Raw genomic sequence first — 14,709 nt, forward strand, 5'->3', positions numbered from 1 at the left:
TCACATTTGAGCAAATTAATATTATAATCACCAAGTAAAAAACATAATTTACTTTCTTTGGTTATTATTTTGAGAGTGGAATGAAGTGTGTCAATAAATGTGTTGATGTCTGAATCTGGTGGTCTATAAATGCAACCGATCAGAATGCTATTTCCATTAAATTGCTGACATGATGGAATTTCAATAAAGGTAAGGTACCCTGGGGGGTACCCTGGGTGCATTGTTTGTTGACGTTCAGGGATGCCATGCCAAGTACTGCCTGTTACATGCATTGTCTGTTTTCAAAATACACTTCAGTTTTCACAGGACATGTCCTGTTTGCATACAGTCTCTTTCAAAATACAGATACTACGTCGGTACAACACAAATTGACATTTTTTTTCCTTCAACAATAAATTCACATGGTTACATTTTGCCAGCACACACGTGGTTGGATTCAAGAGAAAAGAACAGGGTTTGGCTTTACAATCTAGAGCATTTGCTGAAACTGCTGGTGTTATTCTTGTTGGGTCTTGCATCTTAGTTTAGTGTGTTCATTTCACCTGACACGTCATTGTTACACAGAAGCATCTGAGAAGCCATCATTGGAAACTGTTTGGAAAAGGTCAGGCACTTTTAAATAATACTTAGTAGATGATCCGATGACCGTGTTGGGTGAAACACTTTAGAGCACAGTCATACATGCATGAAATTAACGACACATGGCGAATATTTGCCTCCTGTCACTACCATTCACTGCGAAAGGGCGAATAAAGCATTTGCTTCTGGTTGCACAGCAAATTCACAAATTCACATCTTCATGTTGCACGGAGAACAACTTTGGTGAGCTTTGATCACAAATTCACAGCCTCAACCAGCAGCAAAGAAGTACGTGTTGTAGAGACACTGATTGTTGCTGTGTTTAAGGAGTTGATATTGTATGATATTGGCCATGAAAAATACAAACTGCCCCACATGAGAGATGCTGACTGGCTGGCAGCAAGTCAGGAGACATGCATGAAATGTAAGAAAAGTCACATTTGGCAATCCAGTCTCACTACAAAGTCTTTCACATTGGCATGGTATGTGGCAGGTTGCCTTATTGTTTAATGACGCCCAGTGGCATCAAGGGGAAACGTGGCGGGACGACAATGAAAGTTAAGGCAGCAGAAATCCCACTAGGTCGGCAGGAGGGCTGGCGGATGGATCCAACAGCCATGACCTTCCCCTGGAGGCCAGTGTTCGCTTCCTGTAAGATTGTAAAGCCAAACCCTGTTCTTTTCTCTTGAATCCAACCACGTGTGTGCTGGCAAAATGTAACCATGTGCATTTATTGTTGAAGGAAAAAAAATGTCAATTTGTGTTGTACCAACGTAGTACCTGTATTTTGAAAGAGACTGTATGCAAACAGGACATGTCCTGTGAAAACTGAAGTGTATTTTGAAAACAGACAATGCATGTAACAGGCAGTACTTGGCATGGCATCCCTGAACGTCAACAAACAATGCACCCAGGGTACCTTGCATGTCATAGCCCAGGGGTAGGCAACCTGTGGCTCCGGAGCCACATGTGGCTCTTTAGCCCCTGTCCAGTGGCCTTTGAGCCTTTGAGAAAAGAATTCTATGGAAATTCATTCTATGAATCCAAATGTTGCTGAACCTCGATAGCAGTGGCTGGTTAGCTATGGATCCCAAATCCAAAAAAGTAAATTGAATAAAATAGAGAATGTAGTATTACATGGACAGATTTGTTTGCTCTCACTGCCAGCTCTGCAAAATTTAAGTACCAAATAATCATAAATAGTGCCCTGCACAGTGTCCACCTTGTGGTAAAACATATTAACAAATGCTTATTTAGACCATAAGTATACGCTAATCTAGACTTAATAGGCTATTTACCTTGATTATAAGGCTCAAACATGTTTTGCGGCTCCACACAGATTTTTTCAAATTATTCTTGGTAAAAAATGGCTCTTTTAATGGCAAAGGTTGCAGACCCCTGTCATAGCCAGATGTGGAAAATCCATGACCAAACATTGATATGTGATGAGGTCGGGGTAAGAATATGTTGCATTTTGCGGTATTTAGCAAACTAGCTAATAATAGCTAGCAAGCTAACTTCCTATGTGCATCACAGTTCCCACATTTAGCACGAATGTCTCCTTGACAGGTGACGGTCACTCGCTCATGTGTGATCTTGTCCTTACGAATTAAGATGTTACTGTAATCACATTACAGTTATTAATCAAACAATTATGTCATTACTTGTGTTAAGTAAGTTCTTCAAATATCTGAAAAAATAAATGAAAATAAATGAATAAAACTTGCTGCGTCCATTGTGTCCATGGAGAGCCTCTTCAGCCTGGGCGGTCTTGTGCTGACTCTGAGACAGAACAGGCTGTCTGACAAATGACTTGAGAGACTCTTCCTCACAAGGTTTAACTGCTGCTACATGTCTAAATAAGCTGAACTAGCCTGCTATAAAGACACGGTGTGGTGAACAAGCGACTGGAGTGACTTCATTTGGCACATTAAATGCACTTCATATGCTATTTAAACATGTTTCATTTCCTTAAGTTGGTCATCATCTTATGGTGTTAGGAAGACCAGTGTCTGATTATATTTTATTAAGGCCCATTAATATAATATTTTGAGGTAATTAATATTTGTACTATGTGGTGTTGAAAGAGCCAGCCTTATTTATATTGTTTTATATACTACTGTAGTTTCATTTTGAGGCAGTTATTTACTGCTAGTACCGTCTTGATGCTCCTGAGCCTTGTTTTGTGATGATAAGTGGGCATATGGAAGGTTTGTTGTTTATATGACAATGCATCTCAGATGAAGTTGCAAAGTAATGCAAAATAAGTAAAATAATGGCTTTTTTTAAAATAGCAAGTAATGCGTGATAGATTACTTTTGTAGAGTAACTGTTGGTTGAACTATTGTTTTGAACGAAAAGTAGCTTCTTCGTGATGTCACACAAACCTAGACCGAACCCATATCCATCAGCAGCTCTTGGTTCAGACACCCATGCTTTACTTGAAGCCTGATAATTTGTAAAATACCAGATTCTATCCTCAGTACAATGCAACATTCGTCAGTCAGTCTGTCTCTGTCTGTGTGTCTCTAACCACCAGCTGTGCTCTGTCCATTAACCTGCTAACCAGCTTCCATATGGCTCCTGTTAAACAATGCACACACACACACACACACACGGTGGCACGTGTGAACAGAGATAGAAAGATTTATGTGTTTTATTTTCAGTCATCATCTGTGTCATGTGAAACTTTGTATCCTCAATTGGACCCCTGAGTTTTTGTATGGTTTTGGATTTTGTAGTTGTGAGGAGTGGATTCTGTTTTTTGTTTTTTTTCCTAATGCAGAAACTCACCTCTCAGCAGGTGGAGGTGTACTGAGGTGCATCAAACATATACTGTGGTTCCTCTGCAAAGAGGACACAAAAAATTCATGGTCATTTTACCAGTACAGCTCTGGTTCCAGCTCTGGTCCCAGTCTGTCTGGTTCCAGCTCCTCTCTGGTCCTCGTCCATCAGACCCACATGAGCCTCATTAGCAGCAGCTGATCAGAGCGGCAGCAGGGAAACACGTGAGGTGTGCAGGCGGTCATGAGACTCGACGTTAAGTTACAATTAAAACCGAACCGACCGACGAGCGGCTGCTCGTTAAACCACCACATCTCTGCTCTGATTGGCTGAACCCAAATTCTGGACCGGGCCAGCTGACAAATCTAACTTAACTGAAGTAAATGTGCTTCACGTTGATTCATATTAACCCTCGTTTGAAGCTGCGGGTTCATTCTGGTTTAAACTATGAGTCAGCTTTGATTTGTTAACTTCCTGACATAAGAGGCAGCTGTAGATACTTGACCCCTTTTAGTGGTGGAATGTAATATGGTACATTTACTATACTTCAGTTCTAATTAAAGTATACTGAAGTGTTTCTATTTTATATAACCTCATACTTCTATTCCTCTACAATTCAGGGCTAAATTATGTACTCTACTACATTTGCCTCGTGTTCACCAAAGCATTTTTTCCCAGCTAAAAACGCGAGGTGCTTAAGAGCACTTTGGTGGCGTAGCATTTTTTCACCTGAGATGCTTTGGTTGTGTCTGATTACTATGATACAGACTATCCACAGAGGTAAAGGTGTTGGCGCAAGGTAGAGTACTTGCTCTGGATGAAGGTTGCGGCACACAGATTGAGAGGACAGAGTGCTGATTGTTGTTCATCAGCGCTCATACATTTGAGATATGACCGTTGGTCTTTGTGGTATTCATCCCTCCTCCATCTTTTTGGGTAACTGGGTAAAAAGTGACATTGAGAATTTACTTAAAGTTGAGCATTTTTCAACTCTCATTGCTCAGAAAAAAATGCCAAACAAGCAGTGCTCAGTGCAGAATGGCCACTCAGCTGACATTTGTAGTATAGCGTAAATGCACTGTGCTGCCATTGCAAAGAATTCAAAAAATGCAGTGGTCTCAGGAAAAAATGCTTCGGTAGACATGGCCCCTAAAGGTCTAGTGTGTAGGTTAGATTTATTTACAAAATAAACCAAATATAATACCTCATAAAATGACTAATTGTTGTTTCACTTCAGTTTTTATCAAACAAATGAATGTTAGTCACTGTTGACAGAGTCAGGCTAGCTGTATCTCCCTGCTTCCAGTCTTTGTGCTAAGATAAGCTAAGCTAAGCTAAGCTAAGGGTCTGCTGGCTGTCGCTGTGTAATAAGGTATAACCCCAGTGTGATATTAACTGTTGGTAGAAGTGATCATAGGTGTAGATTTTGGGGGTTATGTAGGGGATACATCACGCCAAATATTTAGAGCATGTGCAATTAAATTAAGGGTATTAGCACCATAAATGAATGCAGAAATAGGTGGGAAGAATGCAGGAAATTAAGTGTGTGATGATGACTCTGGAAGACGACCCCCAAACCCTCCATTAAATGTGTGTGACCCTCAGTGTTGAAATGAAACCTACACCCTTGCCACACTTTGGGTTTAAAATTGTGTGTGTGTGTGTGTGTGTGTGTGTGTGTGTGTGTGTGTGTGTGCGTGTTGTGCCTCAGGATCAGAGTCAGTAACTGAACTAAAGTAAAATCACGTTACTGTCAGTGGAGACGTGACGCAAAACCAGACTCCACTTAGATAACACAAAAAAAAAAATCCCAGGATCCTGCTCAGAAAGGAGTCACACACACACACACACATACCTACCTACACACACACACACACACACTTCTACAACACTGTGGCTCCATTGGCTGCTGCTGATGAATGGATGAGTTGTTGACCAATCAGGAGCATGTGACCGGTGAATATGTAGACCGATCAGCATCAGCTGGCTGCACTCTGACTGTTCCTCCATCACACACACATATACACACAAACACACACTCAGTTAGTGACAGAGGCTGCTTATAATAACACACACCAGTCTGCTTTAGATTCATCATCATCATCGTCTGTCGTCCGTCCATCATGCACAGCAAAGAACAAATCAGGTAACAAATAACTGTTTTCTTCTTCTTCTTAATATACTAGACCTGATTTTACTGAAGTGTTTGGCTTGTGACCCCTCATCATTTTATGTTTCTACTGTGACCAGTTCAACTTTTTAATTTTATTTTATTGTATTTATTATTTTTTGATTTGGATAACTTTTAGAAGACTGAAAAAGTGACAAGGTACATGTAATTCACAAGAAAAAAATCTAAAAACATTAGAGGAAAGTCTAATATAATCATAGTATATATTTTTCTTTCTGAATCAGAAAAACAAGCCTATGGGGTAACAACTGGGCATTTTAGAGGAAGGTTGAACTAAATTATAAATTCTGGATACCTACACAGTACAGTATTGAGGATAGTTACAATATTCCACCAAAAAGAAAAAGGGGCTTCAGTAAAGTCCCAGTATTCACAGAAATATTTAAATGACTTCCTTTGTTCTTAAAATGCCATACTGTTTCTCCCTTGTTCCCCTTAGTCTTGTTTTCTGCCTCTGCACCTACATTTACACACCAGTGGGAACCAGGAGGTATTTTATAAGTACTGAATCCATACAAAAAAAAATACACTGTAGAACACCCTCTGTACCATAAAGTATAGAGTTTCTATAGTTTATTTAAATTATATAGTCATTGTTACTTAACATAGAAACACAGTAGTCTGTAGGTTTATGTTCTGACCCCCAGTTTCCGTTATTTAAACTTTGTTTTTGAGAAACTTGTTCACATCATTTTGACATGACATGTTTCTAAATACTGCAATACCCATGAGCCTTGGGTGTCATTGCCATGGAAACAAGCTCATCAAAAGCTGAAGCAAATCAGAACACTTCATCCTTGCAGTTGTTGACAAAACAAGGTGCTATAGTATCAAAACTGACCCCTCAAATTAAAAGTAAACTGATTTAAGCAACATAGCTCCTGCTCTTTGAGACTCTGAGCTGTTGCCAAGCAACCAGTGGAGACTCCAGGAAGTTACTGGTCCCAGCTGAGAAATAGTCAGGCATATAATCCTCTCTAATCTGGCAGATTGATTTATTAACACTTCATACTTTGTATTTATTGAGAGAGTGTTAATGGACAAACTTTAGGTGTGGTGGTTGGTGTATGTTGTTGCCTTTGGACAGAGCCAGGCGAGTTGTATCCAGCCTTTGTACTAAAATAAGATAAGCTAACGGGCTGCTGGCTGAAGCTTCATATTTAACAGACAGATATGAGGGTTGTATCAATCATCTAATTAGAAAGTCAACAATTTCAAAATGAAAGGTAAAATAATAATATCAGTGTCTTTGTGATTGTGAGGTTCCATATTATCTTATTCTGTCCTATTTTACTGACAACATTTTGTGACATGACAGCATCAAGGAGTCCAACAACACAGTAAACAAACTCACACTTTAACCACAGTATCTAAATCTATCTAAATCAAACTAAATGTAAAGGTTGTTGTAAAGTTCCAGTTTACATACTGCACAGCTACACATCCTGATTTAGCTTTGACAGGTAGGTGTGATGAACAGCTGTCTCCAGAAGTTTTTTTTTTTATGGCTCTAAATTTCCATTTAAAATGTTTTTTTCAATGACCTCATTAATGTTTGCCAAAACGCAGAAACTCAGGAGTCGTCTGGATGATGTAATCCATGAAACAGTGGTTGTTTATTTTCAATTGTACGCTATTTTACTGCCCCGAATTTAAGGTGAGTCAAAATGATTTACTTAATTTAGCGAGGGGTTTTATCCATATATAGCAAGGCAGGGACAGGGACACTGGATAGAGCTTTGAAAATGTAATTTTTTATTTCACTGTTTCTTTAACATTAATGTGTTTGCTGATTAGTTGCATTCCAGTGGCAGAGGCATTAAGTCCTCCCAACTCTGATACTAACGTTATAGTAAAACAGTTGTATTTACAGTATCTACGAACTTCACAGTAGTTGTGAATTCACTCTAAATAATAAACTACCACTAAAATAATTAAAATGAATTCCTTCCTCTCTGCAGTCATGACGAATATCAGAAGACAGCTGATTGGCTGATGTCTCATACGAAGCACCGCCCCCAGGTGGCGATCATCTGCGGGTCTGGACTGGGCATGCTCGCTGACACCCTCAAGTGTCAGGACTCCTTCGCTTATTCAGATATACCGGGCTTCCCACAGAGCACAGGTATTAATAATAATAATAATAATGATGTGACTTTATCATTGACTGACAACCTGACTGTATGGAGCTGTTCACTACATATTTATTCACATATATTTTACACTTAGATTAAGTGTTAAACACAAATATACATTAACATCTGTCTGTAAGTTAAGTGTCATATTTTAAAGTTTCATTTATTCATTAGTTTATTGTCAGTGTTTTCACATATAAGCTATGAGGCTTTTAACACTTGCTGCACAGCTGTGACTGTGACTTCAGTCTCTAACTCTGGGCACACTGCTAATCGCAGCACTGCTTAAAGACAGCCAACCCAAATTTTTTACGTGGAGAAATCCATCCAATCAATAAAAGCCAAACTGAACATCAAACAGCAGCTAATCTGGAAGAAAATTGATCATTTCTGATTATAAAATCAATCAAGGGCGACCAATATGAGTTTGAAATCTGGCTAAATCCTCACAATGTCTGCTCAGCGTTACAGGTCAGCGTGGCTGAATAATAACTCTCAAGAGGTGTTTAGCCTCGAAAACTGCTGGCATAGCCACACCGAAATGTAGATTTACTTTTCTTTTTGGGTTAATCAGCGTGATTATGGTTTGTGTTGCAGTGCAGGGTCATGCAGGTCGGCTGGTGTTTGGGGAGCTGAAGGGGAAGACTTGTGTGTGCATGCAGGGTCGCTTCCACATGTATGAAGGACACTCACTCTGCAAGGTACACACGCACACACACACTCTTAGATCACGTCTAACCTTTACCCTAATATTAAAGGGGCAATAAGCGAAATCGTTCACCGCTAGGTTTGCTGTTGTGCACTGCCTGTAGAGCAAAACAAAGTGTGGCATGAGCCACTCCTCCCTCTGCCTCTGCTCTCCAACAATGTCTCCTAGCAATGTCTTTCACTCACTCTTGGTCTCTGCTGTGTTTAGCTATTTCCCTGCTTTCCTGTTAGCATTAGCACTTACTCGGCTGCCACGCTAACGCTCCAACTGAGCCGGGAGCCGGGCTCACGCTTCTCCGCCAGGCTCAGTGAGTCAGAGCCAAGAAGCGTGGGGACGTTAGCGTTAGTCGGCTGCTATGCTAACGTTCCAGGAGCCTGCTTCTCGGCTCCGGCGAGCTCTGGTGTGGGGACGTTAGCCTGCACTAGTCAGCTGCTATGCTAACGTTCCAACTCTTCACCCGGAAAAGAGAGGAATGTTAGCTTTAGCTCCCACAGTTAGCACTAGAGCTACTACAGCTACTGGAGTAACTTGCAGCTATGGAGCGCTTCTACCAGCTCTTCTAGTCACTGAGCCTCGCCTCCATTTCAGCAAATATATTGCATTTATTACAGGTACCATCATCATTGAAGTAGGCAGGGGAATAGCTAAACACAGCCGCCAGACTGCCCGCCGGGCTACATTTTACAATGCTAATTGCAAATTAGCTGGGCTGCCGGGCTACACACCTAACACAACCGGAGCGCCTGACCCATTGCTGGGACCGAAGCTCCGGACATTAACCCATGCTACGATTGTAACATTAAATTTAATTGAATCGACATAGCGACATGTGCCTAACGTTACTGTAATACTAATTAAAACAGACATTTGACTTTATGTTGTACCTGTCCAGGAGAAGAAGAGCGAGATTGTTCAGACAGAGTCAGATTGTTCACAGATTGACTCACACATGAACGTACATGAACGCGCAGCCGGACCGGCTTGTAAACAATGGGCTGGAGATCAACACAGAGAGAGGGTGTGTGAGGTCACGCTATACTCCAGATGAAATTACACCTCTAGTTCTTCACATAGCAATTTTTTAATTCCTTCAATCTAGAAATGATGAATTTCACTTATTGCCCCTTTAATTAATATTGTTTGTGTTGGTTTCATTTCAACACTGAGGGGCACACATAAAATGGAGTGTTTGGGGTCGTCCTCCAACCTGTTCTCATTCATAGGTCACCCAATACAGATGCTTTGTCACATCCCCTCAGCTTTTCATACTGACGCATGTGGCATCCTTTAGTTTCTGAACACACAGCTGTCTCCTGGATAAAACATGTTACAACACGTGGTTAACACTGTCAGATTGTCACGGTTAGGTTTAGGTAACAAAACTACTTGGTTTGGCTTAACACAAGTACGTAATGTGATGTAAGTTACATCATACTATGTCAAAAAAATGTTGCTTTTTGTTTCACACTGGAGGTGCCTATGTAAGTTACGTAACATTACATTAAAACAACGTTGACTGCAGTCTCCTGGCTGAAAGTCTGTGATTGTTTGACTCATCCATCGCCCATCCTGCCCAACCTATGCAGAGTGTCTTGGCCTTTATACCACATCAGTTGCTCAGTCAAATATTGCCAAGGATGGGTTTAAATTGGAGTCAGCTGAAATCCAACGCATCTCATGAAGATGCTGAAGTGTGCCTTCGGCATCAGTATGACAAAGTGTTGGTATATGAAAACTTGGGAATGGGAACAGGCTGCAAATTCCATCCATCAGCATCTCTAAAGCTCAGTGATTAACACCCTGCCGTCACACTTTATGCAGGTTATGTGCCAAACTATTCTTTGTCAGGCAACCAGCAAAGACTGACGTGACTGGAACTGGACAAGAAAGTTTTCACACTCTGTTTTTTTGTGCAGTTTAAACAGCGGCTGTTTCTCCCTGCTCCCAGTCTTTATGCTAAGCTAAGCTAAGCTAAGCTAAGCTAAGCTAAGGGTCTGCTGGCTATAGCTTCATACTGAGATGTTTTGGAGGCAGTGAGGGTCTAATGAAAGAATGAGTGGCATCATAGGATGCAGTATTTGTGGAGGGTGACATTCTGTGGACCAAAAGTCAGATTATCTCTACCTCTTCTTCTGCAGTTTGGATGATCCTTTTTCTTCGCACACAAGCACATCAGTGTTCAGTGTTTCCCCAAAAGTTGGGGTCATTTGGGCTCTGGGATCAGATGTTAAAGTTATAAAACAGTATCACATTTTCCCAGATAGTAAGACTGCACATGACCGCAACATTTCAGTGTCATCACTCAGTTTACACTACGTTACACAAAATAAATACAAGAAGAGAAATAAACACAAATACATTCCACACATGGGAAACACACACACACACACAGATGTGAGCTGACTAGAGCACCTCCGTCACGCAACCCTTTAGTATAAGACACAAAATACTTTTTGTAATCAGCAGCACGAGACTGAACCTGTAACATGACCTCTGTGTGTGTGTGTGTGTGTGTGTGGGTGTGTGTGTGTGTGTGTGTGAACCCAACTCAGGTCATGCATGAGTTCGGTCACATGCAGCCTTTTAGCAGACTGTTCAATGCTGCTATTGTTTCCCTCTATATTTCACACACACACACACACACACACACACTCACTCCATCCCAACAAAACTACTGACACAATTTATTATATTGTTAACACTGCCTGAGAGTCTCAGTATGGAGAACAAAATTGTAGATAAGAAAACAAATTGTCAGACATCCTGCATCACGTACAACCACCGTTTCCATGGCAACGATCATTAACAAGAAACTTCTCATGTTTTAGAGACACATAATTACCGGGGTTATGACGTGGAACCTATCTGTCTGTCTGTCTCTCTGTCTGTCTGTTCATCAGACGACATTTCCAGTGCGAGTCTTCAAGCTGTTGGGGGTGGAGACTCTGATCGTGACGAACGCTGCCGGCTCATTGGCCGACGGTCTCCAGCCTGGTGACATCATGATCATCAAAGACCACGTAAACTTCCCTGGATTGGTCGGTCTGAACCCGCTGAGCGGACCCAACGACGACAAGTAACACACTGATTTATTTACCTGGTTGTGTGTTGTTGTCTTGTTTATTTGTTGAATTGTTATTGTTTGTTTTTAAATCAATTTTCTCTGTATGAACTCTTTTTCACACTGTTGCTGTTCATTGTGATCATATTGTTGCTTGTGTTAACTCAGTTGTTATAGTTACAAAGTATTGAAGTTTGTTGCTTTGTTTTACAGGTTCGGGCCTCGTTTCCCGGCCATGTCAGGTTGCTATGACAAAGGCCTGCGTTGCTTAGCAATGGAGATCGCCAAGCAGCTGGGCGTGGCCGGCCTCATGCAGGAGGGCGTGTACGCCATGGTGGGGGGGCCAAACTTTGAAACTATCGCTGAGGCCAGACTGCTGCATCGACTCGGGGTGGATGCTGTCGGTAAGACTCACCCAAATTAACCCTAATCTTAATCCTCACCTTCACCCAAGAACTTTTGGGACCCAAACACTTGATTTCCTGCATGCTGGTAAATTTTAAAGCAACAATTTGTGCCATTTCTGCCCAGTTTATGGTGAAAATGTCATGTTACTTCCTGCTTTGACCGTTCATAGTTTAGGCAATGTTGCATCTCTGAGTCATGTTCTAGCAGTTCGTCAAATAATAATAGTCCTCTGCTACTTTTATGTCTTTACTGGACAAAAACATGAACCTAATCCTCTGTAAAAGTACACAAGTATTAGCATTAGCATAGCAAATATACTTAAAGTACCAAAAGTATTTACAACCTCAATTCTAAAAAAGTTGGGGCGCTGTGTAAAGCGTAAATAAAAAAAAAATGCAATGATTTGTAAATCCTTTTTGACCTATATTCAGTTGAATACTGTCCAAAGACACAATATTTGATATTCAAACTAAATAACTTTATTGTTTTTTTTGTAAATATACACTTAGTCTTGAGTTTGATGCCTGCAAGACGCTCCAAAAAAGTTGGGACAGGGGTAGTCTTGCTCACCAGACCTTTCTCAAGAAAAGAAAGGTCTGGCTGGGCCGACTCTCACTTTAAGACTGGAGAAAAAAATGCCCCGGCTGCTTGTATTTCTTTCAACCAATCACAATCGTTCTTGGCGGTGCCACAGCAATGGTGCGCTTGCAAAAATATTGCCGGGGGGAAACAGGTTTTGCTGGTTTATCCACTGTCTTTGGTGTAACACGCCCACAAAAATATCGCCTACAGGACGCAAACCATGGTAGGAAAATGGCTACATCCCCGCAAGATCAAACACCGCAAAAGTTAGTAAAGGACGTGTTGAAAACTGCTACACAACTGGAGGTGGTAGGGCGGGACTTCAGCGGGTGGCTCGTTCCGCCCAATGAGAGGCTGATCTTTGCAGAACTTCCACCCACTCAGACTAGGACAGGGGCAACAAAAGACTTGGAAGGTTGTTGAATGTTCAAAAAACACCTGTGTGGAACATTCCTAAGGGAAACAGGTTAACTGGTTAACTTAATGGGTCATCCTAAAGGGGCATCCTCGAAAGGCTCAGTTGTTCACAAGCATGTAAGTAAAACTGTGTGGGCAAACAGTTGCAAGAAATTTCACCATTTACTATTCAAGATTCAGCGCATCCTGCATGTAAGGAACAAGGCTAAAAACCAACATTGAATGCCCGTAACCTTTGACCCCTCAAGCTGCTCTGTATTAAAAACCGACACGACTGTATAAAGGATATTACAACATGGGTGTGTGGGGGTGTGTACACGCCCATGGCATCATGGGTAACTTGCACATCTCTAAAGGCACCATTAATTCTGAAAGGTACATAAAGGTTTTGGAGCAACATATGCTGCCATCCAGATGACGTCTTTTCATGGACGTCCTTTGTTATTCCAGCAAGACAATGAGACACATACTGCATGTTACAACAGTGTTGCTTCAGATTAATGAGTGCAGTACTAGACTGGCATACCTGCAGTCTCGCAATGAAAATATGTGGAGCATTATGAAGCGCAAAATATGACAACAGAGACACAGGTCTGTTGAGCAACTTAAGTCGTATATCGAGCAAGAATAAAGCAAGAATTTCACTTTCAAAATTTCAATTAGCGTCCTCAGTCCCCAGACGCTCACTGTTGTGGCCTGTCTGAGTAACTCCAGGTGTTGTGTGTCTACAGGTATGAGTACGGCTCCTGAGGTCGTTGTGGCGACTCACTGCGGTCTGAGAGTCTTTGGCCTCTCTCTGATCACCAACAAGGTAAACACACTGATCAATACATCAGTGTATTGATGGATTGTGACTGACAATGAAGCTGCAGGACACAAAGTGACAAATCAACTGGATTAATAAGATAAACTGAATCTTCAGGGGTCAGCTGAGCTGAATGATTGACTGACAAATGAATCAATTAATTGCTTGATAAATCAGCATACTGATTAAGTAACTGATATACTGATTTAACTGACTGGTTCATAGACTCGCTGCTTAGACTTATTAATTCATTGATTGACTGATTTATGTATTGTTTATTTGATTGTTTATTTGACTGATTGATCTGTGTCAGGTGGTGAAGAGTTACGAGGACACGGACAGTGTGAACCATGAAGGCGTCCTGGAGGTCGGTCGGCTGCGCTCTCAAACCGTGCAGCAGCTGGTGACCGAACTGATCAGCAGGATGGAAATCAATAACAACAACAACAATGCTGTCTGAACACACGTACACTCAAACACACACTGTCTATATACTTGATCGTTGTATTTATCTGCAACATTTTTATCATCCTTAAAACATATTTTTTACTTATATAATGAAAAAACTTTATTTATATCAACATGGTGCCTAATAATAATAATAATTCTCTATCAGGGTGCTTTTAAGTTTTCATTTATGACACAGATTAATATAACGCTGATCACTGCGTCAGATGGTGCTTTTATATAAAAATATATGAGACAAAGATTCTTCTCTTGTACATTTTATTTTGTAAAAACCTCCAGTGACTTCCTGATGTACTTTAATCTGATTAAAACATGCTGACCAATCATCTGTTTCCTGTTTATGTCAATCGTGATAGACGATGTTATTGACGCTGGTCTGCTGCAGAGTTCTCGTTATTCATTGTAAAACAATGACGGAGATCTACTTCTGATCAGTGTGTCAAACGTCTCTTTGTTGGCCCTCACTGTGTACCTGTCAGCCTGGGTGTGCATGAGAGCGTGTGGGCTCACTGGCCAATCAAACCAATAACAAACTTGTGCTGCCTTCAAAGACACGCTGTAGCATACTCC

The 14,709-nt window shown here is 41.0% G+C and overlaps 1 protein-coding gene across 1 annotated transcript; it reads left to right on the top strand.

Annotated features, from left to right (window-relative positions):
- The first annotated feature begins 5,358 nt into the window (after positions 1–5,358).
- pnp4a (purine nucleoside phosphorylase 4a) lies at positions 5,359–14,465 on the top strand. Its single transcript, XM_033626148.2, has 7 exons — positions 5,359–5,509; positions 7,516–7,679; positions 8,287–8,390; positions 11,299–11,474; positions 11,673–11,863; positions 13,598–13,677; positions 13,985–14,465. Exons 1-7 carry the CDS (start codon positions 5,487–5,489, stop codon positions 14,129–14,131), a joined length of 885 nt encoding a protein of 294 aa, XP_033482039.1. The 5' UTR covers positions 5,359–5,486; the 3' UTR covers positions 14,132–14,465.
- Positions 14,466–14,709: the final 244 nt, after the last annotated feature.

The sequence above is a fragment of the Epinephelus lanceolatus genome, chromosome 1 (assembly GCF_041903045.1).
Source record: "Epinephelus lanceolatus isolate andai-2023 chromosome 1, ASM4190304v1, whole genome shotgun sequence".
NCBI lineage: Eukaryota > Metazoa > Chordata > Actinopteri > Perciformes > Serranidae > Epinephelus > Epinephelus lanceolatus.